Source organism: Malus sylvestris, chromosome 9 (assembly GCF_916048215.2).
Source record: "Malus sylvestris chromosome 9, drMalSylv7.2, whole genome shotgun sequence".
NCBI lineage: Eukaryota > Viridiplantae > Streptophyta > Magnoliopsida > Rosales > Rosaceae > Malus > Malus sylvestris.
In genome coordinates this window covers 10,164,467-10,191,867 of record NC_062268.1, presented here as the reverse complement: position 1 = coordinate 10,191,867, position 27,401 = coordinate 10,164,467, and the positions used below count along the sequence as shown (strand labels likewise).

General features: G+C 38.0%; 5 protein-coding genes across 7 annotated transcripts; 3 read left to right on the top strand and 2 right to left on the bottom strand.

Annotated features, from left to right (window-relative positions):
- Window positions 1–69: 69 nt before the first annotated feature.
- Window positions 70–9,293, top strand: LOC126582162 (vacuolar protein sorting-associated protein 53 A-like). Of its 2 annotated transcripts, XM_050246172.1 has the most exons (24): window positions 70–326; window positions 461–555; window positions 663–719; window positions 821–971; window positions 1,111–1,181; window positions 1,542–1,666; window positions 1,962–2,122; window positions 2,233–2,374; window positions 2,931–2,994; window positions 3,902–4,087; window positions 4,189–4,224; window positions 4,609–4,713; window positions 4,809–4,868; window positions 5,255–5,332; window positions 5,579–5,686; window positions 5,775–5,840; window positions 6,512–6,589; window positions 6,667–6,800; window positions 6,882–6,975; window positions 7,227–7,304; window positions 7,852–7,914; window positions 8,184–8,252; window positions 8,335–8,430; window positions 8,710–9,293. In XM_050246172.1, exons 1-24 carry the CDS (start codon window positions 278–280, stop codon window positions 9,010–9,012), a joined length of 2,469 nt encoding a protein of 822 aa, XP_050102129.1. In that variant the 5' UTR covers window positions 70–277; the 3' UTR covers window positions 9,013–9,293. The 2 variants fall into 2 exon arrangements, with proteins under 2 accessions (XP_050102129.1, XP_050102130.1); XM_050246173.1 differs by lacking the exon at window positions 70–326 and having other exon boundaries at window positions 464–555; window positions 817–971.
- A 963-nt stretch (window positions 9,294–10,256) lies between these two features.
- Window positions 10,257–14,340, bottom strand: LOC126582163 (DEAD-box ATP-dependent RNA helicase 53, mitochondrial-like). Of its 2 annotated transcripts, XR_007609297.1 has the most exons (8): window positions 13,775–14,340; window positions 13,507–13,634; window positions 12,952–13,363; window positions 12,435–12,533; window positions 12,130–12,354; window positions 11,674–11,835; window positions 10,565–11,147; window positions 10,257–10,479 (listed from the first exon to the last, which is right to left on the bottom strand). XR_007609297.1 is itself a non-coding variant. In XM_050246176.1 (7 exons), exons 1-7 carry the CDS (start codon window positions 14,189–14,191, stop codon window positions 10,674–10,676), a joined length of 1,917 nt encoding a protein of 638 aa, XP_050102133.1. In that variant the 5' UTR covers window positions 14,192–14,340; the 3' UTR covers window positions 10,257–10,673. The 2 variants fall into 2 exon arrangements, 1 of the variants encoding a protein (XP_050102133.1); XM_050246176.1 differs by having other exon boundaries at window positions 10,257–11,147.
- A 1,542-nt stretch (window positions 14,341–15,882) lies between these two features.
- LOC126583148 (photosystem I chlorophyll a/b-binding protein 3-1, chloroplastic-like) lies at window positions 15,883–17,406 on the top strand. The gene is made up of 3 exons (XM_050247444.1): window positions 15,883–16,117; window positions 16,245–16,306; window positions 16,670–17,406. The coding sequence occupies exons 1-3, from the start codon at window positions 15,962–15,964 to the stop codon at window positions 17,283–17,285; spliced, it is 834 nt and encodes a 277-aa protein (XP_050103401.1). The 5' UTR covers window positions 15,883–15,961; the 3' UTR covers window positions 17,286–17,406.
- Window positions 17,407–19,541: 2,135 nt separating this feature from the next.
- Window positions 19,542–22,513, top strand: LOC126582294 (transmembrane 9 superfamily member 12-like). The gene is made up of 2 exons (XM_050246390.1): window positions 19,542–19,742; window positions 20,072–22,513. Exon 2 carries the CDS (start codon window positions 20,159–20,161, stop codon window positions 22,136–22,138), a length of 1,980 nt encoding a protein of 659 aa, XP_050102347.1. The 5' UTR covers window positions 19,542–19,742; window positions 20,072–20,158; the 3' UTR covers window positions 22,139–22,513.
- Window positions 22,514–22,772: 259 nt separating this feature from the next.
- On the bottom strand, window positions 22,773–25,326 carry LOC126582293 (protein PHR1-LIKE 3-like). The gene is made up of 6 exons (XM_050246389.1): window positions 24,868–25,326; window positions 24,698–24,774; window positions 24,000–24,054; window positions 23,761–23,833; window positions 23,408–23,468; window positions 22,773–23,320 (listed from the first exon to the last, which is right to left on the bottom strand). The coding sequence occupies exons 1-6, from the start codon at window positions 25,139–25,141 to the stop codon at window positions 22,967–22,969; spliced, it is 894 nt and encodes a 297-aa protein (XP_050102346.1). The 5' UTR covers window positions 25,142–25,326; the 3' UTR covers window positions 22,773–22,966.
- Window positions 25,327–27,401: the final 2,075 nt, after the last annotated feature.

The following is a 27,401-nucleotide window of genomic DNA, read 5'->3' as shown; positions in this document are numbered from 1 at the left end:
ATATAGGTTGTTCGGCCCACAGAGTCGTTGCTCCTCCGAAACCCGGCTCACGCAATCTCGTCGATCTTAGATCGACCCATCTTCCAGCGTCATTGCTGAATCGAAAGCAAAGCTTCAACTCTCACAGAGAGAGAGAGAGAGAGAGAGAGAGAGAGAGAGAGATACAGAGAGAGAGAAGAGAGAGGATCCACTCTCCAAATTCTCAGATCTCCTTCTTCCAACCGTTTCTCCCATCCATTACTTCAACGCTACGAGCTCAGAGCTTAATTTGGCAGCCATGGACAAGTCAAGCGCTTTGGAATACATCAACCAGATGTTTCCCACAGGTCTCTCTCTCTCTCTCTCTCTTTCTCTCTTTCCATATATATATATATATATCTATATCTGTAGTATGAATATGTATAAGCAGAATGTGTAGGTGTTGGACTTACTCTTTGAATTCTTTGAATTGTGCAATCAGAGGCGTCTTTATCTGGTGTGGAACCGCTAATGCAGAAGATACACAGTGAGATTCGGCGTGTCGATGCTGAAATTTTAGCGGCGGTTCGCCAGCAGGTCGTCGCCTTTGCCTTTTGAGCTCTGAGCTCACAGCTCCAATTGCACCTTTTTTTTTATACTAGTTTTGTAGTTTTTGATGGATTGGCTGGTGTGTTTTTTTCCAGAGCAATTCAGGGACGAAAGCGAAAGAAGATCTCGCCGCTGCTACGCATGCCGTGGAGGTCTGTTCTTAAACTCTGGTTAATTTGCAAAATCAAGGCTTGTAAAATCAAAGTGTGTAATTTTTTGTTTTATTTATTTACTTTGTGATGCTCTAAGGCAGGAACTCATGTATAAAATCCGCGAAATTAAAACGAAAGCTGAGCAAAGTGAGACAATGGTTCAAGAAATATGTCGCGACATTAAGAAGTTAGACTTTGCAAAGAAGCATATAACAACGACGATTACTGCTCTTCATCGCCTGACCATGCTCGGTTAGTTGCTTGTTTATGATTTTTACAGTGATGATTGATCAAGATTTATCGATCAACTGTTAGACCCTGATTAGAAACTGACGATGAATGCCTTCATATTACATTCTCATGGGAGTACCCTTTTTCTGTGACATGGCAGTCTCTGCTGTTGAGCAGCTCCAAGTAATGGCTTCAAAACGACAATATAAAGAGGCAGCTGCACAGTTGGAGGTAACCTATCTGCTATTAATATAATACCATGTCATTTTACTGCAGGTAAAAAAGGAGCTTACTCTGTGACTCTTTTTTATTGAAGTTCTCAATTATGCTTTAGTCTTTTGTAGCATCGGATTATCATGACACTCTGTTTAAGCAATTGGAAGATCCTCGTAAGAAATGATACACATTGTTTGCAGCATTTTGTGTTATTTTGCTTATGTTATATCTTTGGAATAGAATTGTTTTCTTCCTGATACAAACTTTTGCATTATACAAAGATGATTGAGAAGTAATTGCTAGTTTTAAAAGATTAGATTTATAAGAATTTTGAGCAAGTGCTTCATTTTAATTCTAGTTTATGATGCGTATCAGGCTGTGAACCAGTTATGTAGCCATTTTGAGGCTTACAGGGACATTCCAAAAATCACCGAGCTGAGGGAAAAATTTAAGAATATCAAACAAATTCTAAAGTCGCATGTGTTTTCTGATTTCTCAAGGTAAGTGTTTAAAATAATATGCAGTGCCATATATACAAATCAAATTTAAGTAGACCATTAAAAGGATACATCATTAAATGGCTGTTGATGCTTGGTTTTGGGTTTAATAATTATAGCATTTGGTTATATTCTTTATGCTTTGTTAGAATGTGTGTGCCTTATATTTTATTTAAGGCTGGAACTGTATGGAGAGTTGGTTGTCTAGGACTCTTAGTTAACCTTCTGCAACTATAATGTTTTTGCTATCTTGGACTCTTAGTTCCTAATTATCTTCTCTTTTGCGGTTTATTCTCAGCCTAGGTACTGGAAAGGAGTCGGAGGAAACTAATTTACTTCAGCAGTTATCTGATGCTTGCTTGGTTGTTGATGCTTTAGAGCCATCTGTGAGGGAAGAATTAGTAAATAACTTTTGCAGCAGGGAACTTACTTCCTATGAGCAGATCTTTGAAGGAGCTGGTGTGTGTTCATGTTTGATGTTATTCTTAGCAGAGATGCTTTCAGTATGTATGCAGACTTGACTTTAATTGTCCTTTATTTTGAATTTAATCTTGTTTTCTCTATTGTAGAACTAGCTAAGTTGGATAAAACTGAACGAAGATATGCATGGATAAAGCGTCGTATGAGAACAAATGAAGAAATCTGGAAAATCTTTCCTACTTCATGGCATGTTCCTTATCGGCTCTGTATTCAGTTCTGTAAAAAAACAAGGTAATCTACTTCCCTTCAATATCATATTTTGTTGATAACTTCAATTCCTTTTCAGAGGGTGGAATTTTCTTAGTTTTTCTTTTACATAAAATGTAGCCATCAACTTTTTAAAATACTGAAAAAGAACATTTAACATTTGAAAACTGATGTTCCTATTGCCATCTTTATGATATTCAAGGTTTCGATGTAGTGCTCCAAGAAAAAACCTGAACATTGTAGTGTTCTATGTGCTGGTGGTCACACGTGTAACTAAGTAGAAAGGGAGGGCGAGTAATGCCATCACACATAGCAGATAAAATACATGTTTCTTCCTTTTCTCCATTTACTATTTGAGATTTAGTTATCTTTCTTTTATCGGAGGAGAAGAAAAATATTTGAAGCAAAATTCCATAGACGACACTTAATCTAGTTTACTTTTGAGGTTGACTTTTTATTCGTTTCCTTTTTCCATTTACTTGACCCTTGGGACATAGTGGGTTCTAGTTAACATCTGATTTTACCAGAGAAATTCACGGAAACTTAATTTAAAATTTTTTTGTACTGTTTTTTTCTTCAGAAAGCAGCTGGAAGATATACATAATAATCAGAAAGAAAAGCCTGATGTTGGGACATTATTGTTGGTAAGCCATATTTCTAATTTATTATGTTGGATTGCTTTTACATGTAATTGAGGAGTGATATTTGGTGCTTCTTTGATTTGTCTTAGATTAGTTTGATTCTTGTCTATTCTTGTAGAAGCTGCACAAACAACCTAAGTTCAGACTTCAGATAAACCCAATTTCAACCTTTTTGAGGCATTTGAATCGAATATCATTATGTCATCATGTCTTCTTGCACTATTTTAATCCACTTCCGTTTTGGCTTTGCTATAAATGCAACCATCCATCTCTTGTGGCACTCAGTTTTCTCTACAATTTGTTATTCAACTCCTTATCCATATGATGTGATATCATTTGTATTGCCTCATGAAAGTAACTGGAAATGGGTCATTAAACAAGTGAGAGATCTTGTCTTTTTTTTTAATAGAAACCACAGGAAAGATGTTGAACCAATCAGCGGAGTACAAAACCTTAGTTTTGTTTTTTCCTTTATAATCTTGGGTACATCTGTTGAAACCTTTAAACAACCCATGAGTGATGCAGTGCATGCATATTTAATTTTTTTTGGAGCCGTATGGATCATGCATTGCTTGTCTCCTTGAGATCTTACAGTCACTATTCTGTACGGGTGCTCTCTTTGATGAATCAGTGAAGTTTATGCTAGGAAACACAAACAATAGAAAGAGAAAACTGAACCAAATCCAATCATGGTTAGAACTGCTAATCAGACTTAATATGGGAAACTATACTCATTAAGCATTTCCTTACCTCAAGTGGCACATCTATATGTAGGCTTCTTGTAAGTGATATGCTAGTGATAAATATAAAAAAAAAAATTTCATTGTTGTTGACATTTTATATCCATTCTCATGGCCTTCAAAACTTTCTCATTTGTTGGTGGTTTTAATGTTTTGACTGCTGTCTATAGGCACTACAGCGAACTCTTGAATTTGAGGATGAATTGGCAGAGAAATTTGGTGGTGGTACTCGAGGCAGGGAGGTTGGAAATGAGATTGAAGAAATTGGTAGAGGGGAAAACACTAGTCAAAGTGCTTCAGATATTAGAAAGAAGTACGAAAAAAAGCTTGCTGCACATCAGGAAAGTAGCACAGAGGTATGCATGCTATGTATTGCTTAATATGGTTGAAATTTTCACAATGTGAATTCCTTATACCATCAAGTTAATAAGCCTTCCTTCTGATTTTCATTCTCCAGGAAAAGGATAAAGAGTTATCAGCACCTGCAGCTGGGGTAAATTTTTTTCTACTACTTATATCCTTTCATAATACCCCTTAATATATATGAAATGAAATGAGCCATGAGTGTGTATAATTAGATTTTGACTTTTCTAGTATGCCATTCCTGATGTTCTCTACATTACCTTTAGCATACCATAACGTTGAATCTTATATAGTGAGATTGCTTGAGTGTATCTTGAAAATATTTGTAAGCAATCCATGTGAGATTTGTTGTATCCTGCTTAAAAATTTGGGGTTATTACTATGGTAAGATGACTAAGATATGGTAATGTTTGCGGTTATAGTCTACTATTACGGTCCTCTTGTATTTTAGTGCTAAGTCTACCTTCTCATGGTTATAATTTCTGAGAATTACTTGCACTGTTTGATTTGGCAGTTCAACTTCCGTGGAATCATTTCATCTTGCTTTGAGCCTCACTTGAATGTTTACACAGAACTAGAAGAGAAGACACTGATGGAGAATTTGGAGAAACTTGTTCAGGTAGAATAAGTGTATTACTATTTATAACAATTATTCAATAGTTTGCTTGTGTTTTTACCTCTTTGATTTAAGTTTTGTTTTCATCTTTCCAATAGGAGGAAACATGGGACATTGAGGAGGGAAGTCAGAATAATGTTTTATCAAGTAGCATGCAGGTAAGCACTTAGATTTTCATTATTTTTCTACCGTCTCTTTAGAAGTTTAGTGTTGCAGTTAATGAGAATGACTTGAATAAAACTAAAAGCCTTTGATTTGGGGACAGCGCGTGTTTCCACTGGCCTCAGTCACTCTTAGTTTTATTGATGTCATTCTTTAACTTATTTATGTGATATGAATGTTAAAATGTTATTCAATACTCAAATTGTTATATTCTTGATTTCTTGTAGATCCTTTATTGTTTCAAGAAAACTTTTTTTCTTCTGGACACTGAATTCTTAGAACTACGCCTTAGAATCTTACATGACTAAATTTACTTTAGGTCATGGTTATTTCTTTAGTGATGTTAGATAATGTGACTTGGTTGCACTTTTTGGTCTGGCAGTTGTTTCTTATAATCAAGAGGAGCTTAAAGCGATGCAGTGCTTTGACAAAGAACCAGACATTATTTAATTTGTTCAAGGTACTTTCTTGAAGTTCCTCACTTGATATTCTAATTGGCGTCGACATGCATAGTGCATACAATATCAACACTCTATTGTGGATGCCTAGTGATTATAGGCCATCATTTTTTGTTGCAAGACTATTCTACTTCAGCCGCCTTCAAACATTAGAAAAATGCATGTTTCTTCCTTGTGACTTAAGCAGTTTGAGTAATTAGATATTTTTTATTAACCAGAATATGATATGTGCCTCTTTCCAAGTTTAGGTTTTTCAAAGGATTCTCAAGGCATATGCTACAAAGCTTTTTGTAAGACTGCCTAAAGGTGGTACAGGGATTGTTGCAGCCGCAACTGGTATGGACGGACAGATAAAGGTATAAAGGGAACAGTTTTAAGCTTCATGATATATTACAAAATTTTTGTTATTCTGAATAGATGCTATTTTTCTTTTATGCTTAGCAGACATCAGACAGAGATGAAAGGGTGATTTGTTACATTGTCAACTCAGCTGAATACTGCCATAAGACGGTAAGTAGTTTTTTTGAGACATGCAGCTACTCTGACTTTTGAGTGTTAGCTTGATTCCTATATGCGAGTGAAGCTATAATGCCCCGTCTGAACGTAACTTACAGTTATGAGAAGGGGGTACTATGTCTGATGGGAATCTCTGGATAAATAAGAACTAGATGATTCTTTTTGTCTGATATATTTTCTTATTTTTCGCATTACAAAAGGTAGAAGCTAACAAAGGCACTGATTAATGTAATGATTTACATTAGTCTATGATTGTAAGGTCTCTGACACACATACCTCCATAATAACTTGAGTGGAAAATGAATCAACTACTTATTGTATTCATCACTGACTGCATTAGTATGTTGCCATTATGTGTCATGTGAATCTTGTTATAAATTTTAACATTAGGTGTATAACGTATGTGCTCGTAATTATCATCAATACACGTGATTACCATGTACACTGTGTTTCTGATGGAAATTGTTGTCAGTATTAGTTGGTTTCTCAGGTTTCTAAATAGTTAGTTGGCATGGCATGTTTTATTGCTGAAACCATTGTGAGGTGTCATTATTTTATGATTAGCACTGAATCTGGTGTTCACATATTTATTTGTAGACATACACAATAGTACAAGAAGGAAAACTACTATAAATTCTTGCTAATTTATGTTTAACTCTTTGCAGTCTGGTGAACTGGCTGAAAGTGTATCCAAAATAATTGATACTCAGTTTGCTGATGGGGTGGATATGTCGGAAGTGCAGGTATTGCCTATTTTTTAAGTTCACCTAAGGCATTTTTTTTCCTGTTCATTTTCTACAAGAGTTATGCAATCGTGCAGGATGAATTTTCAGCCGTTATAACAAAAGCATTAGTAACCTTGGTGCAAGGCTTAGAAACTAAGTTTGATGCTGAAATGGCTGCAATGACAAGAGTTCCATGGGCTACGCTTGAAAGTGTTGGTGACCAGTCAGAGTAAGCTACCATTAATCTAAGTTTTGCTCTTTTACATCCAATACACACTTTCTACAACTGACCACATCCACCTTTTTGCAGGTATGTTAATGGCATAAATATGATCCTCGTTACTAGTATTCCTATCCTTGGAACACTTCTTTCACCGATTTACTTCCAATTTTTCTTGGACAAGGTAATACAAGGGGCAGACATGTTTCATGTTAACATTTTTTCCACAGATCTTGGTCTTGTTTTCCTAGGTTCATGAGTCATTATTTATTCGTATTTTTTTACTCTTCTTTGTTTTATTGATACGACATGCTTTCTTCAACCATTTTAAAGTTGTGTGCCACCATCCTTCCCTCAATTGGCTACCGTATACTTAACACTAAAGTCCTTTGTGAACATTTTGCTAATGTAGTTCTAATCTCTTCATCTGTGCAGCTTGCGTCATCTCTTGGTCCACGTTTCTTTACTAACATTTTCAAATGCAAGCAAATATCAGAAACTGGAGCTCAACAAGTAGGGACTGCATTCCTTATAATCGTCTCTGTTTCCTTTTAAACCTAATTTTGTTTATATCAACAAATGAGGACAAGTATATATAGTTACTTCTCGAATGAAATTTTAGGGAGATAGATGCCATTTCCCTCATAGTCTTGAATTCAAAGTAGTTTGAATCTTGTGATAGAAATCAATCAATCAAACTTGCATCTTGATTTATTTTATATACATATAATATATATTATATATACTTCTAGTTTAGGGTATCTTTCTTCTGCATTTATCAAATGTTTCTTTTTTCTCCAAGCATTTTTGTAGTTTATATCAGAAGTGAACTTCATGATTTCAGCTTTTGCTGCTTCATGTTTTCAGCTTTTGCTGCTTCATGTTTTCAGTTTTTTTTTCACCCAAAACTGTGAAAATAAGCTGTTTTTAAGTGTTTACCAAACACCTTTTTGAGCTCAGCTTTTTTTGATACCCACTTTTTATAAAAGCATCTCAATACCAAACCAGTACTAATTCATGTGATTCCGAGACTTAAAAAATGGTTTGGATGCTATTGCAGATGCTACTGGATACTCAAGCTGTAAAGACAATTCTTTTGGAGATACCATCCCTTGGTCACCAAGTGAGTGAATTGTTGATATATGTTTATAGTTACAAGCATGATCAGAACTATTAAGTACAAGTAGCCCCTTCCTCGTTTATGGCTGTTAGGACCCTATTAGTGTCACTCCACCTAAAGTATACATTCCAGGGTTGAAAGCATGAAAATCAGTTCTTGATTCCTACTCATAAGTGCCCGTGATAGTTTTTTCGTCATAATTGACTGGTTATTTTTTTAAGCACACAAATCAAATCTATTAATGGATCAATATATTTCTTCAATTCAAACAGACATCACGTGCTGCTAGCTATTCGAAATTTGTAAGCCGGGAGATGAGTAAAGCTGAAGCACTTCTGAAGGTAGGCATCAGTTTGTTGGTACTCATTCTGGCAGCCTCTGGTTTTCTTTTCTGAAGTAGGGTTATCTTGTCTTTGCATATAGGTCATACTGTCGCCAATTGATTCTGTTGCGGATACATATCGTGCATTACTACCAGAGGGAACGCCAATGGAGTTTCAGCGAATTTTGGAGCTCAAGGTAATCATCAACTTATCCTACCTTTTCGCATCCATTCATTTTTCACATGAGACATTGTTGCTCATTCCATTAATCAAATCAAAGCTCTTAAGAAACTAGAGGAGACCGACTTGCAAGCAGACATTGCATTTTAGCGCATTTCTGTTCTTCAAACTATTTTGAACAACGAAAGAAATCTGTGGATTTATACCACTTCATGAATTAATTGAAAAGAGTTACGAGTTGGATGACCCGATTAATTTGATGCATGTTTCACTGAATTTGAGTATGAATGTGCAGGGTCTTAAGAAGGCAGATCAGCAAAGTATACTAGACGACTTTAACAAGCACGGCCCGGGAATCACACAACCTTCTCTCCCACCACCGGCTGCGCCACCAATCCCACTCCCAACTGCCCCCGCAGCTGCTCTGATACCAAACCCTGCTTCAGCCGGACTTATCGCATCCAGAGACGATGTGCTAGCCAGAGCAGCTGCACTCGGGCGAGGTGCAGCCACAACAGGGTTCAAGAGGTTCCTGGCTTTAACCGAAGCTGCAAAAGATCGAAAAGACGGGCCTTTCAGGAAGCTCTTCAACGCATGACAACATTTTATCACATACAAATGTAAATCATGCCCTGGTTCTTTGTTTCTTTTATATTTATTTTTGTTTTGCTAAATCTCATGCGTCGCTTTCGGACGGATTTTTCATAGGACAAAATATTGTATTAAATCTCGCGTTAAGTAGAAATTAGATTACTGCCATATACTTTTAGCAATTTTTGGCTTTGGCGTACGTACACTGAATCCCAATCAATTTGAGAATAATTTGTAACTTGAATATATGGTGCTTATTTTATCATTATAAACCTCGAATTCTCTTAATCATCTTTTGATTTTATTTAAACCGAATCCGGATCCTCGTCGGATTCTCTTTGTGAGGATCCCGATGATTCGTTCATTGTACATCGTGCGGTCAGAAATTATTTTAAATATTTTTATTTAAAATTAAATACAAACAGTACTTAAGAAAAATTGACTGCATGATATACGATGAATGAACATAATTCACAGATCATCACGGATGTTTAAGATCCTCACCAAAGGATCCAGAGAGGATCCTGTTGGCTTTAAACCGAAGGCCAAAAAAGAATAGAGGCGCATAGCGGAATGTTAAAAAGGTGTTAAAATCACATGCCCTAAAGGAGGATAGAAGGATTTCCCGGAGACACTAGATATGTAGACAAATGACTTTAAATAGATGTTCCCAAACAAAACGCGACAACGCGCTTTAATATGCATAAGTGAAAATTTTATTGAAACGCAGTTTTTAATTTGTTGGAAAAGAACCCAAGTCAAATCATAATAGCCTGAAAAACTGACATTAATTTGCAATCGATCGGTGAAGATTGTTTAAAAAGCTAAACTACACTACCAAAGACAACTCCAAGGGTTTAAAATTTAAAGAACCGATGCTGTAAAAGAGAGATTTGAAAAGCTCGTACCACAAAAGCCTGGAATTAATAAAATTGTCCCTCGTTAAGTTGGACATGGTTTGTTGGCTTCAAATCTAACCTTAAGGATTAACACGACTTTAAATAATCACTTAGTACTACAGTTTGATGATATTCCTCTTCACTTAGAAGTTAAAGGTTTTAGGTTCGAATTTCGTGAATGGAAAATTCGATATCAAATTAGGCTGCCCATTATGTGGTTTAGCCGAACTCCCCCTCCCTTTAGTGTAAAAATATCGATGTACTTCATCAACAAAAAAAAAAAAAAAAAAAAAAAAAAAAAAAAAAAAACACAACCTCAAATAAACGACATAAAATCGAAACATGGACACAATAACACTAAAAAGACGAATTAATTTAAGGAACCCTCCTCTCCTTATCCGAATAAGATGACTTTCGTTTCATATTCTAATTTATAAACTTAATATAAACAGAAGAAGAAAAAACACCTAAAGACGCTTCCTCAGAGTTCGCTACACGGCCCCTCTAACTTCGGTTCATGAAAGCAAATAATTGTTCATGATAATTCTCTCCTCCTGGGTTCCGTATCTTCTTAACTGACATTGCAAGACAGACGTGTCAGTGAATCGTCAGCGCTCTTCACCCAAGAGCAGAGGAATATGTCAATTAAAAGAAACCAACCTGAGCCAGTAAATGTGTGGGATGGCAAAGATCAACCATAAAGAGGAAATAAATAAAGAGACTTGCCAATGAATAAAATCCCAAGGGTCTGCTATTGTTTTGATCATCATCAAAACCTGTCATTCCCAAAGCTCCCAAAACGGCTAGAATTATTGTCAAGTCCACCCTGGCGATCCGAACCAAAGTTCCTAGAACCACCAGAGCGATCAGAGCTACCAAACACTCCGAACCCACTTGATCGGTCAGAACTACCGAAACCATTTGTGCGGTCAGAACTACCAAAACCACTTGAACGACCAAAACCTGAATTACCAAAGTTTCCTCCGCGGTTTGAACTAGATCCGGAAAACCCACTTCCAGATTGAGAATCACCGAAGGCACCATAATGACCGGGACGAGGCCCACTAGATCTACCCATCTGACCAGAAGAATCACCATAGCTATTGGAACGACCAAACCCACCAAGACGGCCAAAACCTGGTCCCGAAGGAGCACCAAATCGACTACCCTTCGTGCCAGATCGATCTCTACCCATGTCGGGCATCATGTCTATACTTTTGCTGTCAACAGCAATCCGGGGTAGCTGATGATCACAAAGTAATCAGATAATCAGTCTAGGGTGGAACATACACAAAAGCAGACATTTTCTCCAAGAAATATATAAATTGCAATTTATCAGGTATCCAAGCATGCAAAATGATGCGAAGCTCCCCATACAATACCAGAGAGGACTATGTCAGACCTCTGGTAAGCTTCGACTCAAACTAAGAAGTAAATCAGATAGACAGAGAGCATGCACATGAATCCAGACCCCACAGAAACATTTTAGAGGAAACACAGATCCTTAATGGGAATGCCTATTTGTTTCTGTCAAATGAGTATCATTCATTTAGAGACTTTAACAGGAAAGTGCACTGCACTGCACACCATCCTGAGCGTATAAACTGTCAAGCTACTTTCAGCATATAACCTATTAATTAACTTACGCAAAAACACATGATAATCAACTTCAGAGTTGTGTTAATCTCAATGCATTGAACTAAGAGCAGAGTCCACCCAAAGAAAACCCTGTAACCCGAAGATGCAAATGTAAAAGACTTCATCTTTACCTCAGTAAATTTGCATCCTACTTCTTGCTCAATAGTCCTAACAGCCCTGGATTCAGCCTGTGTGTAAACAAGAATAGCACTTCCTTTCTTCCCAGCACGACCTGTTCGGCCAGACCGGTGAACAAATATTTCTGGATTATTTGGCAGCTCATAATGTATCACCTAAGACCAAGAAAGCGAAGAACGTCAATCCAACTCCTTTTCCTTAATTTGAATCCAAAACATTATCAGTGCCAAATGCAGTGAAAAACCATACATGGGCCTAACTTGAGTATTTAAAAGCTTTAATTCAGTCATGAAAGCTAACAAAAGGGAAGGGAAAGAGAACATGTTGTAATAACTGCTTGATTAGAGAATAATGTAGTATTAAATTGTCTAGTGATTATCAACTAGGGCATAAACAAAGACATAGATAAATGAAACAAAATCAAAAGTAAATGGTGAAATAAATCTCACGAGATCAACATTGGGTACATCAAGCCCACGAGCAGCAACGTCAGTGGCAACTAAAATATTAAAATTCCCATTTCGAAAACCAGCAAGGGTCCTTTCCCTCTGGCTTTGTGAAATATCCCCATGCAAAGCCTCACATCTAAAGCTTCTTGACATGGCATATGCCAATCGATCAGCATCACGCTTTGTCTGAGTGAAAACAATAGCCTTTCCTCCTTTTGCATGTTCCTAACAAACACACATACTTGATGGTGAGGAAGGACCAGATGTTGGAAAAGGTAAGAGCTGAAAAGGTTAAGATTACTTACTGTTATAAGTGGTCCAATAATTGATGCTCTTCCATATGAGTCCGATACAATCGAGTATAGAGAAATTCCATCTGCCAATTTCTGATCAGAATCCCCAACCTAAAGCACATGCCATCTCTCAATTAGCAAATATGATCAGATGAATATGTCGATCCCATAAGCCATCTTTAGACTAATAGTTTTTATGTTACCAAAAAAAAATCACCAGAAAACTTATTGCCGCTACTGTAATTTGATTTTTTTTTGAAACCTAATTCTTCCGTCTTTGCAAACTTTCACTAAATATCCAGACATAAATGGACAAGACAAGTTGCTCATTCAATTTAACCAAAAGTATCCTTGTCAGTCATAGAAACCATCAGGTCACATTCATTAAGCACCACAACAATTTTGAAATGAAGAGAAAACCTTCTTTTTTAAGGTGGTTGTACTCGGTTTAGCATGCCACTCTTATGATCCGATCCTACAAATAGCTACACAAGGTCGACGAAGAACAGACTAAAAAAAACATACTTACTAGATCAATAACAGCTGGATCTTTTAGATAATTCTGAGTAAGCTTTCTAATCCAATTGGGCATTGTTGCAGAAAACAACAACGTCTGACGTTTCTTTGGTACCCTCTCTAAGATTGTCTCTACAGCCTCCTGGAATCCCACCTGGAGCATCTGATCAGCTTCATCAAGAACAACAAACTGAACTTCCCCTAAATTCAGGGCTCCCCTATTGATAAGATCAATTACACGACCAGGCGTGCCAACAGCCACATCAACTCCATAGTCAAGCGCTCTCATTTGACTTGAAATGGGGGTACCACCATAGACACAGATTGTCTCCAAACCAGGTGCTGCATCATGGAATTCCTTCTCAACTTGCTTTGCAAGTTCTCTTGTCGGGGCCAAAACCAAAGCCAAAGGACTCTTTCCACGCCTATATATAATCAAACATAAATCAAATCCATACTCCAAAAACCAAAAGGAAAATGCTGCAAAGAGGAAATCTGATAATCATACCGAAAACCCCTACCGAGCACATTAACAATCTAACTAATGATTTTGATATGAGAAACAAACCCCTTTATGGCATTGTGTTTAAAGATTTTATCCAAAATGGGTATCCCAAACGCAAGAGTTTTCCCTGTTCCTGTTCGTGCGCGACCAATCATATCCCGCCCTTGCATCGCAGGTTCCAACACAGCCCTCTGTAGACAAAATCCCCAAACAATGAATTAATACATAGTCCATACACAAATCAACCAACAAAAAAACTAAAAAAAATCATATTTTTCAATCATTTTCTCATCAACTAAACAGAGCACAAATTTGGGAAATGATTAATCACCTGTATGGGGAACAGCTTGCTGATACCCTTATTGGCCAAAGCCGACACGATCTCCTTAGCAATCCCTAGTTTCGCGATCTCGAGTCCTTCATCGTCACCGCTCCTTCTACTCGACTCGTCGTCCGAGTAATCAACGGCGAGCTGCGCGCCCAGAGCCGTCGACGCTTGAAAACTCAACGCCCCACATTTCGCGTGCAAGTCCCTTACTTGATACCCGTACGAAGAACCCAACTTCGTCCTCGGTGCAGAGACGGTGTATAACCTAGCCTCGCCGGCGACGGCACCATTTGCGGGGAGTACGAGCTCGGGGGCGGATGCGCCGAGAAATGAATGGTGGTTGATCAGGAGGGTTTCGATGGCGGCGAAGGTCCGAGCCGTGGCTATAGTGGGCGTACGGCGGAGGATGGTGGTCATCATTTTTATGTAATTTGAAGGGGTTTAGGGTTTCAGAGGAGAGAGGGGGGGGGGAGAGGAGAGAGAGAGAGAGAGAAACCCTAAGATTTTGGGTTTAGGGTTTAAGCGAGAGAGGCGAGTTAGTGAGTGAATGAGAAAAACCTCCGAGGCGAAGCGAAGGGGTTTATGGAAACGAAATGAAAGGGAGATTTAAGGGTTGGGATCCTCTGCGGTCGACCTTGGGACCCACGTTTTGCATTTTCCTAATTTGGGGCTTGAATCTGGGCTAGCTTTACCTCATTGGAGTCCAATTTAGGTTATAACTGAATTTCGAGGCCCATGTCAATGTGTTGCTTGTTGACCTCTATTTTGGGCCTTTTGACCCATTGTGACCCAATTGATTCAATGAGTCTTAGGGTTTGAAGACGGTTGTACAACCTGATGTGGAGTCTGGTTCGCCTAACCATATAATTAAGGGAACTTTAACGAAAAATTCCTGATACTATTCACATTAACGAAAAACCACATTTTTACACTAAAAAGTCAATCCTGGTACCATTCACTTTACCCTTTATTTTGTCTTTATAGTTAAAACTCAAAGTTTTCAAGCATTTTTTATTAGTTTTCCTTATAATTAACCAGTGACCAAAATATGCATTGCCTCCATCTCATTTTAAATACACACATGGAATGGCTCAATGTTCTTTCGATGGTATCGGAATGGCTCAATGTTCTTTCGATGGTATCGCTGAGCATGGTTGTCATTTGAAGCAAGATGTTTGACAAAATGTCAAAAAAGAGACTTAACCAATGTATTCTGCAAAGTGCCAAATATTTGAGCAAAAAAATTTGTGAGGAACCAAATACAATTGTGTAAAGTGGAAGTAGTGTTTAGGCTTACTTCTGAATAATTTTTTTTTATAGATTCACAATTGTAACTTATATGTTTATCCTCATACGATTAGAAACATGTTACAAAAAACATAACACAATTGTATATACTGTATGATAACGAAGTTATTCTCTACATACATGTACTCTACTATTTATCTAACCGAGCACATTGCAACTTGTAGTGCTTGCAGCCTTGACATCCCTACAAATTAAGGATAGTATCAATTCAAATATAACTCGTTTGAAACTGTTTTTTAAATTACTAAAGTGATTTTGAGAAAATAGTTTTGAAACTAATTTTTTGTAAAAATGTAAGTGAATTTAAAAAAATCATATAACTGATACTTCTTGCAGGAAGCACTTTAAATGCTTTTAAAATCTAAAAATATTTTATCCAAAAACGTTTTCAATCATTTCAAAAATACCACCAAACGAGCCCATAATTCAAATGGGGTGTGCTATCCACACACTTCTTGTTAATTTTTGTCATTTGATCTTCGTTCATTCATCCAATCCGACAACTAAATTTTTTTTTTAAATATGTAAAAAGTAAAAATGAATATGTAAATATCACACTCCATTCAAATACACCAATACCAAGTTTGTGAAATCAGATTTCGAATGAAAAATTTGCAATATCTCTTATCCAGGTAATGGCGCCACGTGTACAAACTTTGTTGGGCAGTGAGATCCCAACCTAATCTGAAACCTGGGTCCAGCACCAATATCCACCAGGATCTCAACGCCACATTGCCCACAAATCTTGGTTCCCCCTTGGCCCACACCAGTTCCGTATCTTCCTTATTACTTGTACGAAGTTGTGGTATTTGAGAGACTGAGTTAAAAATATTGAGTGGCAGAAGAAAAGAAGAGAGAGAGAGAGAGAGGTAGAGAGAGAAAATGGCAGCTCAAGCTCTGGTTTCATCATCTTCCCTAACGGCCTCAAAGGAGGTTGCCAGGCAGATATTTGGAGGAGCAAAGGCCGTCCAATCTCCATTTGGGTCGAGAAAATCTGCTTCCTTTGTCGTAAGGGCGGCCTCTACTCCTCCTGTTAAGGTACATGAATGTGATTTTTTGGTATGGTTGTATTACTGTCACGTGGTGTTATGATTTGATTTCGGTTAGGGTAACGCAACTGATGCTCTTTGTTTATGATTTTGTGGTTTGTTTGATTTGGTTTCAGCAAGGAGCGGACAGACAGTTGTGGTTTGCTTCCAAGCAGAGCCTTACTTACTTGGATGGCAGGTAACGATTTGTGATTGTTCTTTTCAGTGTGATTGCAATACGGTTATGTAGCGTTACTTACATTGGCGGAACTAGGTTTTAAATTTGGCTCGGATGAGAAGTACAAGATGACTAGGAATGACAATTAAATTGTGTTTGTTTTTCATACATCACGTTCTGAGTTCGATTCTTAATGACAGTGAATCACATGATAGAGGCAAAAAAGGCTAAAATGTAGTCTTTCTAGACACATAAGAGTGGACTGCCGTGATGAAATTCCATTTTTTCAAAAACCAGAAAAGAAAATTGTGTTTGTCTTTCATTGTTTGACCTTGTCACATAATAAAAGAGATTAATTTGGAAATGGTTAAATTTGACATGCAGCCTACCCGGCGACTATGGATTCGATCCATTGGGCCTCTCAGACCCAGAAGGCACAGGTGGGTTCATCGAGCCTAGATGGCTAGCCTACGGTGAAGTCATCAACGGACGTTACGCCATGCTTGGTGCAGTGGGTGCAATTGCCCCAGAAATCTTGGGCAAGCTCGGCCTAATCCCGCCCGAGACTGCCCTGCCCTGGTTTCAAACAGGGGTCATCCCACCAGCCGGGACCTACAACTACTGGGCCGACCCTTACACGCTCTTTGTCTTTGAACTTGCCCTAATGGGGTTCGCCGAGCACCGGAGGTTCCAGGACTGGTACAACCCCGGGTCCATGGGCAAGCAATACTTCTTGGGGTTTGAGAAGTACTTGGGTGGGTCCGGGAACCCGGCTTACCCTGGTGGGCCCTTGTTCAACCCGCTAGGGTTTGGGAAAGATGAAAAGTCGTTGAACGAGTTGAAGCTCAAGGAAGTGAAGAATGGGAGGCTTGCCATGCTGGCAATATTGGGTTATTTTATTCAGGGTCTTGTGACTGGTGTGGGGCCCTACCAGAACCTTCTGGATCACTTGGCTGACCCGGTTCACAACAACATCTTGACCAGCCTCAAGTTCCATTAAGTAACGTTTGTACAATTAATATAATTTGGCCTTTGTTTGTTGTTTGTTATGGTTGTCTGTGACTCTGTGTAAGAAATGACATGTTAAAAGAGCTATATTAGAACCCTAATTAATGTTGCTAGACTTCATAGTTGACGTATGGTGCATACATGCATTTGTTCTTAGTTAAGTTCGTTGTTTCACGTGTTATGATATAGATAATCGATGAATTATATTTTACAAAGAGAAATGTTAAGGAAATTTGTTCAAAATTAGGATTCTCGACGAACTCTCCGACACCTCATATTTTTAGCACAACGTTTTATATTATTAGCATGAGAATTAATGTTAAACTGTGACAGAGAATCCAGAAAAAATCACACTTTAAGAGAGTTTTCTTAGAATTTCTCTTTTACAAAACATAATTAATAAATAAAGCACGTGCTACAAATATGAATCGGTTTGTAACGCCGTATGACTGTTTCATAAAAACACTCCTCATTTACAACGATATTTAATGTATGTAACTAATAGATATTTTTTGTTGTAAGTTTGAGAACCTTGTTTCATTTAAAACGTTTATTCAAACTTTCGTTGCTTATTCATATTCGAATTTACTAACAAATAATTTTGTATTTATAAAGTAACCAAAAACTGCTACCGGATAGCACAAACCCACTACTACAAGGTTAAGAGCCTTGCTATCTACAATTGAGCTTGAAGAACAACTTAAGCGGAACGGATTCATCGTCATCGTGATGTCTTGTTCTAATAAAAATTAATTACATGTGTCAATTTTTTAACATATGACATTGTATTATTAGAAAAGATGTTATGTAATGGTAAATTCGTTTATAAATCATTCTTATGAGGTAAATACGAGCTTGTTGTTCATAAAACTGGTCAAGATCAAGACAAAAACACAGTTGGTATCGTGAGTTAACTAAAGATAGTATTAGAAAGGACATAAAGGTCGTATGTGATGCATCTTGGCTTTAAGCTTAAGTTTCTAACCTTTACTTCCAAAAGGTGTTTCGGATGTAGAAAACAGTAGATCCATGTTTATACATTCCTACCAAATACAGTGATTGCAACGTTATTGGAAATATTGCTATATAATCACCATAATGATAAAGGTTGAAGTTTTGCAGCCACAAACCTTGATGAGGATTTTACTTACAAAATTGCTAACCAACAAAACACATAATAATGATGAAAACAATGCAGTTTCGTTACCATAAAGCATAATAATGATCAAATGGAAAAGTTCTCAAATCACAATCAGTTTATTTGTGCAGATTCTCATGCGTCAATCTCAATTGTTGCCATTTCTTGGGCGAGATAAGTAACCTTTAGTTAGGTATAAGACAAGATAGTTAATTGCTGAGTTGTTTAAGTCAGATGAAAAGCGAGTACACAATGTACAATTTCGATGATGGTTAACAAGATACTAAAGAGTTGAAAGTAGCTAAACCACTTGTGTATATCATCGATGTAATTGCAGCTTGTTGAAAAAATAATTCACATACGCATAGAAGGTTTTAATCTTGAATAGAGAATGTCGTTACTTATAGTCAGTGCATAAATTTTTTGGTAAAATGTCAATAACTAATTATATTTGTTTTTTTTAATTTTTTTTATCAAAGAGCGATTTTCAAAGAGATATATGTCAAAATCCAAACATCAAATTTCAATTTGAAATAACATATTGAGAAGTTTTGTTGTTTAAGTGATATGTCAAATCTAATTATGATCTAGGGCAATTAGCAAGAATGATCACTTTTTAACATTTGATTACAGAAATGATCAGTTTTTAATAACAACGACATATTGATAATCTAACAACCACATAATAATGACGTGACGACAATTGATTTTTGACCAAATCCAAATATCAAAAATTGTTCCTTCATGCTAATTGTCCTATGATCTATTTGTGATTTCACAAGGTGATTTACTATTTGCCAGTCGACATATGCCCTTGACTAACTTGAGGGCTTACAACGAACTTAATTTGATGTCAACATGATAATAAATTACTCACCAATTTTACTCATTCATCATGTAATCAATCACTTTAATGTACTACTTAGTTACAAACACACGCTATCAGACTCGGTAAATACGATTTATTTGTACATATTTTCAAAAATCAGTTTTATCTGTAACATTGTAAGTTTGTAGGAAGGAAAAACAAATGAAAACCGCCCATCCAATGCAAGGTCCAATCGAACTTTGTTTCAACAGTGGGATGGGGCCCTATATAACCGTATGACTTGAGTGCGTAGAGAACAAATTCCCCATCTCCAATCGCACCATTTTTTTTTTAACAAAGCAGTTAGTTCCCTCACCTCACCCCCTCTGAGCTTGTTCGCGATAATGTCAGCAGAATAATATTAAGCGAAAGGGGACGCCGGGATTCTGCTTCGCTCTCGCGCACCACGGCCGCTCATCCGTGTCGGTTCCAGATCTGTCACGGTTCGTTCTCAATTTCTCAAATTTTTCATGGATCTGTTGCATTTGCGTAACGCATGATTTGATTTTTATTGTAATTTAAATTTTTTGGATCTGGGTATGCGTTTTTTATTATATTACTGGTTGTTAGATCTGATTGAGTGAGTATTTGAATGGTTATGCTCTGTTAATTAGCGGATCTGATGCGGTTTGAGTGTAGAAATTGAACAATTAACAAGTACTTGATCGATTTTGTTAACCCAAAGGTTTAATTTTGTGTTTTTAGCTTAAACTTATAGTCTTTGTGTTCTTTTGGCTGATATTAATATTCTTTTTGTTTGAAATTTGTGTAGATTAATCGGTGAATGCATCTGTAAGACTTAGCTTAGATCCACTGCTCACTCCAACCTGTGGTGAGTGTTGTGTTTTTTTGGGTTCTGATGGCGATATTGAATCCGGGAATGCTCTCAATCAAATGGGCTCTGCTTGTTTTGGTTGTTTATGTGCACACCTGTAATGGGTTTTATCTCCCCGGAAGCTACATGCATACATATGCGAAGGGGCAAGAAATCACTACAAAAGTTAACTCCTTGACTTCTATAGAGACTGAGCTGCCCTTCAGCTACTACAGTCTCCCTTATTGCAAACCCCCTGAAGGCATCAAGAAAAGTGCTGAGAATCTCGGGGAACTTCTTATGGGAGATGAGATCGAGAACTCTGCATACCGCTTTAACATGAACGTGAATGAGACTCGTTACCTGTGTACCACAGATCCTTTGACCGAGCACGACGTAAAGCTGCTGAAACAGAGAACCCGTGATCTGTATCAGGTAAATATGATCCTTGATAATTTGCCCGCAATGAGATATGCTTATCAAAATGGGGTTAAGATTCAGTGGACTGGGTTTCCTGTTGGGTACACATCACCTAACAGTAAAGAAGATTACATCATCAATCACCTCAAGTTCAGGGTTATGATTCACGAGTATGAAGGGAGTGGTGTGCAGATAATTGGGACTGGGGAAGAAGGCATGGGTGTCATTTCGGAAGCTGATAAGAAGAAGGCATCTGGGTTTGAGATTGTTGGCTTTGAGGTTTACCCTTGTAGCATTAAATACGACCCAGAGGCCATGAAGAAAAAAGCTATGTATGAAAATATCAAACCTGTAAGTTGCCCCGCAGAGCTCGAAAAGGCTCAAATCATAAGGCAGCAAGAGAAAGTATCATTTACTTATGAGGTTGAGTTTGTGAAAAGTGATACAAGATGGCCATCAAGGTGGGATGCTTATCTGAAGATGGAGGGTGCTCGTGTGCACTGGTTCTCTATTCTGAATTCATTAATGGTGATCTTTTTCCTAGCTGGTATAGTTTTTGTCATATTCCTAAGGACGGTGAGGAGGGATTTAACAAGATACGAAGAACTCGACAAAGAATCTCAAGCTCAGATGAATGAGGAGCTCTCTGGGTGGAAGCTTGTTGTGGGAGATGTGTTCAGAGAACCAGATTCTCCAAAGCTTCTTTGCGTGATGGTTGGGGATGGAGTTCAGATTACTGGGATGGCAGTTGTCACCATCATCTTTGCAGCATTTGGTTTCATGTCACCAGCTTCACGAGGAATGCTACTGACAGGAATGATCATTCTATATCTCTTCCTTGGGATTATTGCTGGTTATGTTGCTGTCCGTATGTGGAGAACCATAAAGGGAACTTCTGAAGGGTGGAGATCGGTTTCCTGGTTTGTGGCATGTTTCTTTCCTGGAATCGTCTTTGTGATTCTTACAATACTGAATTTCATTCTATGGGGCAGCAAGAGTACTGGTGCTCTTCCCATTTCTTTGTATTTTATACTCATCTCCCTCTGGTTCTGCATTTCTGTTCCTCTCACCCTTCTCGGAGGATTCTTAGGCGCACGAGCTGAGCCAATTTCATATCCCGTGAGAACCAACCAGATTCCGAGGGAGATTCCTGCGCGCAAATATCCATCATGGCTTCTTGTTCTTGGTGCTGGGACACTTCCGTTTGGAACCCTTTTTATTGAACTCTTCTTCATCCTTTCTAGCATCTGGCTTGGAAGATTTTATTATGTCTTCGGTTTCCTTTTTATAGTGCTTATGTTGTTGGTTATCGTTTGTGCTGAAGTTTCAGTAGTTCTCACATACATGCATCTTTGTGTGGAGGATTGGAGGTGGTGGTGGAAGGCTTTCTTTGCCTCAGGTTCAGTTTCCCTTTATGTGTTCCTGTACTCCATCAATTACCTGGTATTTGACCTGCAGAGTTTGAGCGGGCCTGTGTCGGCTATCCTTTACCTCGGTTATTCATTGATCATGGCAACTGCAATCATGTTGTCAACTGGCACCATTGGCTTTCTCATGTCTTTCTACTTTGTTCATTACCTCTTCTCATCCGTAAAGATCGACTAGAAAAGTGTTGGCTGGCATTGTATTCAAACAGTTGGGAAATGTGAGGCTGCTATATGTAGGAGGAAGAAGTGCTTTTGTTAAATCATTTTAGCCTTTACACTTGGTTGCATCCGAAAGCTGATGGTGTTGCGGTATCTCTTGCGGCTCTCCGATGATAGTGCATGAAGACCTTTGTTTTCTGCGTGCTGTCCTCGTTTGCGACGTCACCAGCGGCAGTTCTCCGTTTACCCCTCATCCCCATTTTGTTTTACTGCTTCACTGGTGTTGCACTTTTACTTTATATCATATTGTTTGTGTTAGAAATTGTAATTCGTGGACCTTCAATCCTTGTATTCTCTTCTATTTCGTATTTGAAAGGAAAGGTAAATTGGATAATTCTTTTAATTCTTAACAGCTTGATTTTTTTAGCTGGTAAGTCGATACATAGGATTCAGTTTAGTTAAACTGTTTTAACTCTGTTTAAGCTGAGACTTAGGAGCGTTTGATAATCATTTATTTTTAGTTTTCAAAAAATTGAAAAAGAAAAACTAGAAAGTTAATTTTTCGAGTTTTCAAAATTTGACTTGGTTTTGGTTTGAAAACGGAGTACGATTACCTGAACATGTTTCAGTTTTTAGTTTTCTCGAAAACTGAATTGGTTATCAAACAGACGTTTAATTACTCAAAATTCTTACTGTTTTACTGTTCATTGGTAAGTGAAACTTGCCAATTCAGCAAACATAAGCTGGCAAAATTTTACACCAAAAGGCAAAAGGTAAATCCTAACTTATGAAACTCCACAAGGAAACAACACAAGGGTGATTTTGTTCCTTCATCCAGAGTGCCATATCACTCCATATCTGGATCCGGGTTGATCAGGTAAGCTTCTGCAGGGTCATTGTCCAAGCTCTCCTCCGTTTTCTCGTCATCTTCGGCACGAGTATGGAAGTCTTCGACAGATGAATTCTCCGAATGCCCGTGAGAGGTCGGGTGGCCTTCAAGACTAGGCTGCATACCCGTTCCCTCTGTCATCTGATATGCAGGGTATAGTTCCAAAGTTCCTACACCTGCAATGCCGTTAAGTATGGCTGCGGCTGCCGCAGCACCAATAAACTGATCAGCAAGCTTCTTACATGCATTCTCCATCGCGAAATTCATGAATCTCCGCTCAGCATCCTGACGGATATGCAATCGCCTCCCAACCTGCAAAGTTGTGTATCATGAATAGAGAAGTAGGTTTACATTTATCAACTGAAGTTCCCAAATTAGTTTCCGAACTCGAAAACTTGCCTCAACTTGCATACTATCTCTTTCTTCATCTAGAGCTTCCTTCACTAGTTTATAAGAGTGCCTATGCATGGAGCCACAACCCAAAACATAAAACATCACAGCATTTACAAGATAATGCACTTGAAAACGCAACCTTTGTAATGGTAATTTCTGAAGAGGGTAATGATTTTCCGCACTCTCATTTTCTATTTCCGCACTCATCCTCTTGTTTCCACCTTTCGGATTGGATAATCAAAGGAGAATCAAGCGACAGAAATGCATAAGCTAAAATTGAGAGTGCGAAAACAACTACCTTTTGGAATAAGTTAACAAGTACATTCATATAGAAGATTGAGGAGCAGTGCAAATCATACTTTTTCCGGGATAGCTTGGGCGAGGGAGAGGAAGTACTGCCGGTGCTTCGGCCTTCTTCCGAGTCCTGTGAAACTGAGTTCTCTTTTATTTAGTGGCAGTGAAAATCTAAATGTAGCAACTCAAACATGAAACTTCTTTCACAACTCGCAAGTTAATTTCATCACTATATCAACTGTTTAGTAAAGGACGTTGTTACTGGTATATTTTTACTGCAGCAAGTTTTTGCAAAAGAACATACAGGTTTGAGTCCCCTCCCTCCATTCCTTCACCGCGTGCCTTCCAAGTCTGTATTTCTGCAAAAATGATTACCACGTCAATAACTTTGAGTGAAATTTGAAAAGTTATATAGTACTATTAGCACTTAACAATAGAACTCCGGTAAATATACGCAAACAAAACTGGTTACAAACTTTTACATACGAGGAACACTAACAAAACTGTTTCAGTGCAAACTGAAGCGTAAGACGAACATGCAATGAGGCCAAGGGCGAAAATGCAATGAGGCCAAGGGCGAAAGTGAAATGAGGCCTTCCTAATTCAGTACCTTAATGTATTATTATTTTTTTAATAAACTAGTGAAAACTTTTCAATCTAATCTGCCACTAAAACACTATAAATTTGAGGCCCATATTTGGGAGAAATTTGTGGGTTTTCTTTGTCAATTTACATGTCATATTGTGTTTTTTTTTTCTGCACAAATGATAGCATTTGTTGGTCAAATTGTTAGTTGGTAGGGGAAGGGGATCCGGAGAGATTGAACTTGCACTAGGGTGCATAGGCATGATTGCTTTCTGCTACATTTGCTTACATATGTCTTAGTTTAATGCTCATCTAATTCTATTTTTTTTATTAAGAGTTTGTAACCGGTTTTGTATGTGAATATTTTTCGAGAATTTTTCCTCAACCATCAATGAATCATGCATTGATGAAACAGACCTGGAGGTGGCTCTTCAAGTGGAAAAGAGTTATCCCCTGGACACCCATTGCCTCCTGGATTTTCTTCGGAGTTGCCTCTGCAAGATGAAACGCGTGATAAAATCAGATAACCGAAATCCGAAAACATGCGAAAAATCTCAAAGCCAAGGAAGAAGGAGAAGGGTACTCACTATGAAGGCCTCCAAGCTGATTGACAGCATCAACAAAGCAGGCATGAAGCTCAGGAGTCCATCGAAGGCGGGGTCTGAGCTTTGCAGCCAGAACTCGGTCTTGAGGCAGCTGAAGATCACACGTTTCACGATCAACCTCCTCCTCCTCCTCCGCCACTGCTGCCGCCTCCTCACCCTCCACAACAACGCTATCACTGCTATGCGTGACGGTAGGAGTCGGTGAAGATCCTTGAAAATCCTGTTCATCATCACCACCACAGCCAAAACCAACCATTTTTCCCTTCTTCTTTTCAGAAGAGAGAAGGCAAAGCAAAAGCAAATGCAGAAACGCAATAAAACCCAACGGGTATAAAAGGTAGCTCTTCTGTGGTGATGTATAGCTAGCTAGCACAGAATTGGAGGTTACATGAGGAAGGCACAGAAGAGGCCAAGGCCAGCAGGTTTGTCTTTAATTTCTACTGCATGAAGGGAAACGTGGAAAGCTATGCCATTACTCCAGTCCTTTTTTTCTTTTCTTTTCTTTTTTTTGCATTTTATTGCCAACGATAATATTATTCTAAGCTATACTGTAAAGAGCGGGAAAGTTTGAACTCAGGATACAGTGAGTTAAAGAGAAAGACCATATTCACCCGTTGCTCCATTACACCAGTTAATTTCATGTGAATTAATTGTCTTTACCTTCTCCTTCGTTACTACTCCCAAGGATTTAATGCCAGACTGCACTTGTAGTGCTACTAAATGAATATGATCTGACCTTTGGTTTGAAAGGCATGCCTTGCTTTTCCAGTTTTCCAGCTTCCTTTGTTTTGCTCATTTAGTGTTGGTTGGTACTTGGTAGACATATATTTAAGAAGAAAATACCTTACTCTTACATGTAACAAGATGTTTTTCTTTTATCATTATAGGTAAATCACAATCTTGATACGTGTTAAAAAAAAGTTTATTTTCATTTTTAAGTAAGTCACTTCATTTTTTGTTCACATTCACTTCAAAAAAATTTCTCTGCACACTTATTTTCATCCTTAGCGCACCTCTATTTGTTTCTGTCTGTTAATTCTCTTTTGATAGATTCAATCTAGAAGTTAAAACTAAACACGGATGTGCACAATGAGAAAAAGAGTGCGAAAATCACTTCTGCTTTATTATACATGTCAAAAGGAACCAACCATTATTTTAGCTATGTTGCACTTTATTTTTTTATATTTTTTTTATAACCTAATGCGGCTTGGACGATTCACATCTCAAGGTTGAGCGTTGATGACACGTTGAGCTATCTATGTGGTTGAGAGCCCTCATAGGTCAATAACAACAAGACAATTATTTGAGAGACACTTAGCAATAAGATAATAGCCTTTCAGAGACGTCGACTGCGCCAAATGCGTGAGCAATTCATTGCTCTCTTTTTACTTAACGGCACAATTATCTGAAGGACTCTTGACCAATAAGCTAATAGTTTGTCGGAAGGGCCCGCTATGGAAAATGCAGAAGCAACTTATTACTATCTTTCCTTTTTAACGTAATGACACAATTATCTGAAGTCCGCTATGAATGCTGAAGAAACTCCATTGTTGTCTTTCCTTTATGCCCGAGAGGGATCTTATTCATTATAAAAATAATTTACATCACCCACTGGCTATTAGTCTAGTAGTACCTTTCCTTCGAAGGTCCAAGTCCCTTCCCACATTGATCCAAAACATAAGAAGATTTTACACCACTTTCTTAGAGAGGAAGTAACTATGGCGGTACATAAAGAACAAGATAATGAAGGAAGAACACTTAGCCAAAAGGGTGAGCAACACGGTTGGAAGATCTCTTGTGGAAACATGCAAAGGGTTCAAAGCTCTTCCAGTTGCCATATAGTTTGATTCGGAGTCATTTTGTTGTTGTGTATAACGGTACATCTAAAATCATAAATGTAGTGACTTACAACAACACTTACTATTTGTACTTTACTCTTATTTCCTTTTCTCTGAAATTCAAGTCTTACAGTTCTACTCTCTTAAGGTCCTCAAGATAAAAACCCGTGAAGACCAAATGCATATTAACTACAAAATTCTGGAAGTTTAGGTCTAAAGGCTTAAAATATTTGACAACTTAATAAACCAAAACTAACTCAAAATCCATGAACCAATAGAAAACTCATGTTTTGCTTTATTAAATTGTCAAATATTTTAAGTTTTTTGGATCTAAACTAATATAGTTTTGTGACTAATATGCATTTGATCCTCACATGTCCTTAAAATGAAGACCTTAGGAGACCAAAGGTCGTACCCAGTGCACAAGGCTCCCGCTTTACGCAGGGTCTGGGAGAGGTGAATGTCGGCTAGCCTTACCCCCATTTATGGAGAGGCTGCTCCCAAGTCTCGAACCCGAGACCTACCGCTCATGGGCGAAGGAACCCGAGACCTTAGGAGACCAACCGAATAATTTAATTTAAACAAAATCTTACGATTTTTTTTATTTTTATTCAAGTCATACTTATCTTAGGTTCGATTCCTGGCGCTAATGAATCACACAATGGTGGCCAAAGGAAG

Coding starts and splice junctions, on each gene's coding strand:
- LOC126582294 (XM_050246390.1), top strand. CDS start 20,159: ATGGCGATATTGAATCCGGGAATGCTCTCAATCAAATGGGCTCTGCTT.
- LOC126583148 (XM_050247444.1), top strand. CDS start 15,962: ATGGCAGCTCAAGCTCTGGTTTCATCATCTTCCCTAACGGCCTCAAAG. Junction 16,118..16,244: donor CCTCTACTCCTCCTGTTAAG/GTACATGAATGT, acceptor ATTTGGTTTCAG/CAAGGAGCGGACAGACAGTT. Junction 16,307..16,669: donor CTTACTTACTTGGATGGCAG/GTAACGATTTGT, acceptor TTTGACATGCAG/CCTACCCGGCGACTATGGAT.
- LOC126582293 (XM_050246389.1), bottom strand. CDS start 25,141: ATGGTTGGTTTTGGCTGTGGTGGTGATGATGAACAGGATTTTCAAGGA. Junction 24,775..24,867: donor TCAGCTTGGAGGCCTTCATA/GTGAGTACCCTT, acceptor TTCATCTTGCAG/AGGCAACTCCGAAGAAAATC. Junction 24,055..24,697: donor ACTTGAAGAGCCACCTCCAG/GTCTGTTTCATC, acceptor TCATTTTTGCAG/AAATACAGACTTGGAAGGCA.
- LOC126582163 (XM_050246176.1), bottom strand. CDS start 14,191: ATGATGACCACCATCCTCCGCCGTACGCCCACTATAGCCACGGCTCGG. Junction 12,534..12,951: donor ATCCAGCTGTTATTGATCTA/GTAAGTATGTTT, acceptor CATGTGCTTTAG/GTTGGGGATTCTGATCAGAA. Junction 11,148..11,673: donor TAGGATGCAAATTTACTGAG/GTAAAGATGAAG, acceptor TGTGATCATCAG/CTACCCCGGATTGCTGTTGA.
- LOC126582162 (XM_050246172.1), top strand. CDS start 278: ATGGACAAGTCAAGCGCTTTGGAATACATCAACCAGATGTTTCCCACA. Junction 327..460: donor CAACCAGATGTTTCCCACAG/GTCTCTCTCTCT, acceptor TTGTGCAATCAG/AGGCGTCTTTATCTGGTGTG. Junction 2,375..2,930: donor CAGTTCTGTAAAAAAACAAG/GTAATCTACTTC, acceptor TTTTTTCTTCAG/AAAGCAGCTGGAAGATATAC.